General features: G+C 56.9%; 1 protein-coding gene across 1 annotated transcript; it reads left to right on the forward strand.

Moving 5' to 3' along the window:
* Positions 1-4: 4 nt before the first annotated feature.
* Positions 5-1,187, forward strand: LOC103213567 (homeobox protein MSX-3-like; the record flags this gene model as incomplete). The annotated part of the gene is made up of 2 exons (XM_007959311.1): positions 5-140; positions 775-1,187. Coding segments are annotated over 2 exons (549 nt in total), but the record flags the coding sequence as incomplete, so codon positions are not given.
* Positions 1,188-4,686: the final 3,499 nt, after the last annotated feature.

Raw genomic sequence — 4,686 nt, forward strand, 5'->3', positions numbered from 1 at the left:
GCCCTTCAGCGTGGAGTCGCTGCTGGAGGCGCAGCGTGGGCCGGGCCCGGAATCCGCGGAGCCGGCTGAGGAGAGGCCACGGGGTGCCAAGGAGCCGGGGGCCTGGTTCCCGCCCGCCGCCCACGCGGGGTCCCCTCCATGTAAGTGCCCAGCCTCACTGTCCCGAGCCGCGAGAAGAGTCCGCCGGCTTCGGCTTCGAGGACCAGGGCGGGACGGCTCACTAACTTTGCAAAGTATGTAACCACTAACGCACGGGCCTGCGGGCGGAGAAGACGCCTACCCGTCTGAGCCCACGGTTGCGCCCAGGCCCACTCCGGCTACCGCTGCCCCAGCGCAGTCCTTCCAGTCGGCCTGGAACGGGGTCCGCAGCTCAGGTCCGCGAGGCTCCTGGGATCCGGTCCCCTCCTTGTCCGGGAGCCCACTGCTGCTCGCGGACGCCTTTCGTCCGCAATCAGCCTCCCGGCACAGCAGGAAAGACCATTGCTCGGCTCTTGCTGAGGCCCGGTCGGGCCTCTGTCCTGGGTTCTCTCTCCCAAGTGGGCAGAGTCCCCTCCTCCACAGGCCGCAGGTTTGGGAAGCCCGTGTCCACAAGGCCCGCGCCGATCCCCAGCCGTCTCCCAGGTGCGTTGCTTCTCTCACCCCAGTGACTTGTGGGGTCTTACGGAGCCAGGACTTGCAGCTGAACCGGCGTTTGCAGGGAACCCGGAGTGCCGGGGACAAGAGCGCGCACTGCCGGCGTCTGAGCGCTCACGTTGTGATTCCCTTTCCTTCCAGGCGCCCGCAGCCCTCCGCCCTGCACCCTCCGGAAACACAAGACCAACCGCAAGCCGCGGACGCCCTTCACCACCGCACAGCTGCTGGCACTGGAGCGCAAGTTCCGGCAGAAGCGGTACCTGTCCATCCCTGAGCGCGCCGAGTTCTCCAGCAGCCTGCGCCTCACCGAGACGCAGGTCAAGATCTGGTTTCAAAACCGCCGGGCCAAGGCCAAGCGGCTCCAGGAGGCCGAGCTGGAGAAAATGAAGCTGGCGTCCAAGCCACTGCTGCCCTCGTTCGCGCTGCCCTTCGCCCTGGGCGCGCACCTGCAGGCTTCCCCGGCCACGTACGGCGGCGCGGCGGGCGCCCTGCCCCCGGTGCCCGGGCTCTTCGCCACGCCCGTCGCCGCTTACGGCATGTACTACCTGTCCTAGGGCGTCTGGTCCCAGGGACCAGCACTGCCCCGGCTATGGCGCAAGGCTGCGGGGTGTTGGTCCCTGGCTCCAGGACAGAGGCGGGTGGGAATCATAGGAACTGCGCCGTGGCCCCGCGGGTGAGCTGAGCCTGCGGGCGGAACCTCGAGGCGTTTCGTTATTTTTGTGGTTAACCCTCAGCTGTAGTTGATCCCCAATACCTGTTTGCGAGTATGTAACAGGTATTTTAATTTTTTTTTTTTTTTTTTTAAATCTTGTTCCGATCAAGCTGTTTGCTGACAGGCGTTATACTTAGTCGGTACTGGGTCCTCAGACGACCAGGGCAAGCCTCCCGTTTGTACAAAGCAGCCAGTAGAGTATTTTAAGGTTTACTCCGCCGACATGCTTCTGGCTTTCACCAAGGATGTTAAGGAAGAAGGTACCAGGTCGTTTGGACTGCAGCAAGTAACTAATTACCGCACTCTCTGGTAGCATTGTGCCTAAGGCACTTGACTGCTAACCAGGAGGCTGGAGGTTCAAACCCACCAGTCACTCCTCGGAAGGAAGGTTGGGCAATCTACTTCCGTAGTGATACTGCCTCGGAAACCCCTTGATACTGCTTCGGAAACCCAAGGAGGGGTCGCTATGAGTCGGGTCTGACTCGATGGCACATAACAAAAACAACAGCTGAAATGTTATTTATGAATTACTTTAACTAATCTGTCACCGTCCTAGTTAGCTCTGTTTCCAGAGCAGAACCTTTGATGGAATTTTTTGCAATTTGCTTTCTCAATAGAGAACGTTTAGGAAGCCCCTGGCAAAATGCTGCCTGCACGGAGCCATGGTTAGAGGTGCTCCCTGCCAACAGCTGCGCCCTGTGCTGCCCATGGGGCCCCTCACTGGGACTCACGGGGGGGGGGGCTGTTGTGGCGACTGGCACGGAGCACAGTGCCTCCCGCAGCCAGTGTCTGGCCTGGGAGGAGGAGAAATCGCTGTGAGCCGCGCTCTGTGCCCCAGAGGCTAGATGGCTGAGACCAGGTAACGATGCTGTGGCCGGTGACTTTGGTTATCCCACACAGCCTTGCCCTAACTTGCCCGGGATAACCAGGGACAGCTGGTTACCAGCCAGCTTCCTCTTTGCCTGCAGTGTTCCGAGTTTACTTAATCCCAATCAGCCACCTTTACCAGAGGCTGGGGGAAGGAAAAAGAACAGGCGGGCCTTTAGGATGGTCTGTCCTTGGGCGGCCCCTAAACCTTGGGTTCAGAACTGGAGACCCTCTAGAGTGCCTGACGCCACAGGGTAAGAAAGTTCATGGGCCACTTTCCACGTTAGCTTCAGCTACAGCCACCGACGTTACATCCTGGCGTTCTTGCTGAGCAGGACAGTGTTGTCTCCCGGTGTCAGCCAACGCTGGACTGGGCCCTGGGCTGGGTTAGCCACCCCTCCCCCCCCCTCTGGCCTTGGAGTGGAGAGGAGGAGGTGGGCTGCACTTCGTGTTGTTGGCTGTGTGGACACGGGACCAGAAATTCGACCCAGGGAGAGGTGATGCTGGAGGGTGGAGTGGATGGCGTGGGGTGACTGGTGGCATGGGACGGCAGGAAGAGTGTGCAGAAAGCTCTCGCAGTAACTGCAGACCTGTCGGTCCTTCCACTGGAATCCCAGGGCTGGAAGCTACGCCTCTGCCCATGCACCTGCATTAAACTGTGGCCCAGGACTTTGTGGATGTTCTCCATTATTCCCTGGAAAAGTGAAAGCTCATGCTTGGACTTTTAGGGGAAAGTGAAGTCAGTTCCTGAAACTTGAGCATCTGATGAGAAGATCGAGGGGAATCCCCACCCTCTTCCACAGCTGAGAACCCCAAAACTTCAGCAGTTTGAACCCAAAGCTCAACTCCAGCCCCTCTTCAAGGAGATGGACCTGCTGGGGACAGGGAGCCCCAGGAGAGGCCAGGGTCTCGGAGACCATGCTGGCACTCCACCTCCAAGAGCGCGCAGTGGATTCTGACGAACAGCGCCCCTAGAGGACAGAGCAGAACTGCCCCACAGGGTTTCCAAGGCTGTCGATCTTTACGGAAGCTGACCCTCTCATCTTTCTCCCGTGGAGTGGCTGGTGGGCTTCGGCTCACAGCTGAGCACTTTAACCAGCACACCACCAGAGCTCCTCTTCCAGGCCAGGTGAGTCTCAGGTACTCTGATGCTCTTCTCAAATCTGAGGCCCCAGGTCGCTGGCAGTCTGGACCAGGTTCTACAGCCCAGGTGAGCCTGCCTGATGCCAGGGGCATCTTCGTGATTTGGGGGATAGTAAGCCAAAGCTACCGTTTCTTACATGTGATGTGGGCAACAGCATGGGTTGGCTGCTCCGGGTCAGGGCAAGCCAAATCCCCGTAACTCCAGACCGTTCTGAGGCCCCAGTGTCAGGTCACATCCTGGGAGGGGCAGGGGGTGTGCTCGCTCACGGTGTCTGATATCCTCATGCTGGGCCAGCTGGGGGCGCCTTCCGGGGCTACTGGTGCCCACCTGCACCAGCCTTGCCTGCTGTGTGTGTATGTGTCTGTGGGGGGGTACCCCCTCCCCAGGCCAGGAGTGGATCCAGGCCACAGGCCCTGTGCCACAGAGACCACGCAGGGGGTGGGGCCAGCCTCAGGAAATTCACAGTTATTTCTGGTGAAGGGCTCCTGCAACTCCTGCTGTCCACCCAGCCTGCCTCCGCCTCGGTTTTTCTTTTTATTATGGGAACTACCAAGCACATACAGAAAAAGAATACGTGTGTTAGATAGCGATGATGTGTGTATGTGTTCATGGACATATGTGTGTGTCTGCAAGTCTGCTGGGTTTCTGATGATGTTTACGTTGAACTGTAGATCAATCTGGGGAGCATGACCATCTTAACAATGGTAAGTCTTCTAATTCATGAAAATGGGGTATTTTTCCAATTATTTAGATGTTAAATTATTTCAACCATGTTCTGTAGCTTTTAGTGTATATGTTTTGTGGTGTAATGCATCACTTTTACAAGGCCTTTCTAGCCATGGTCTTGCAACTCTCATTAAATAACTGGCTATTGTTGCTGTTAGTGGCACCTCATAGCGACCCCAAGTACAACACAACAAAACACTGCCCAGTCCTGTGCCAGCTTCACGGTCACTGCTATACCTGAGCCCACTGTGGCAGCCGCCATGTCAAATCCATCTTGCTGAGAGCCTTCCCCTTTTTCGTTGACCCTCCACTTTACCAAGCCTAAAATTATTCTCCAGGGAATGGTCCCTTCTGACAAAATGACTAATGTAGGTGAGATGAAGTCTGGCCATTCTCGTTTCCAAGGAGCATTCCAGGTATACTTCTTCCAGGACAAATTTGTTAGTTTTTTTAGCAGTCCATGGTATTTTCAGCATTCTCCGCCAGCACCACAACACAAAATCATCAACTCTTCTTCGGTCTTCCTTATTCATTGTCCAGCTTTCACATGCATATAAGGTGATTGAAAATACCATGGCTTGGATTGTTGTTGTTGTTAAGTGCC

The sequence above is a fragment of the Orycteropus afer genome, unplaced genomic scaffold (assembly GCF_000298275.1).
Source record: "Orycteropus afer afer isolate SDZICR_OR568_19922 unplaced genomic scaffold, OryAfe1.0 scaffold08487, whole genome shotgun sequence".
NCBI classification, from domain to species: domain Eukaryota; kingdom Metazoa; phylum Chordata; class Mammalia; order Tubulidentata; family Orycteropodidae; genus Orycteropus; species Orycteropus afer.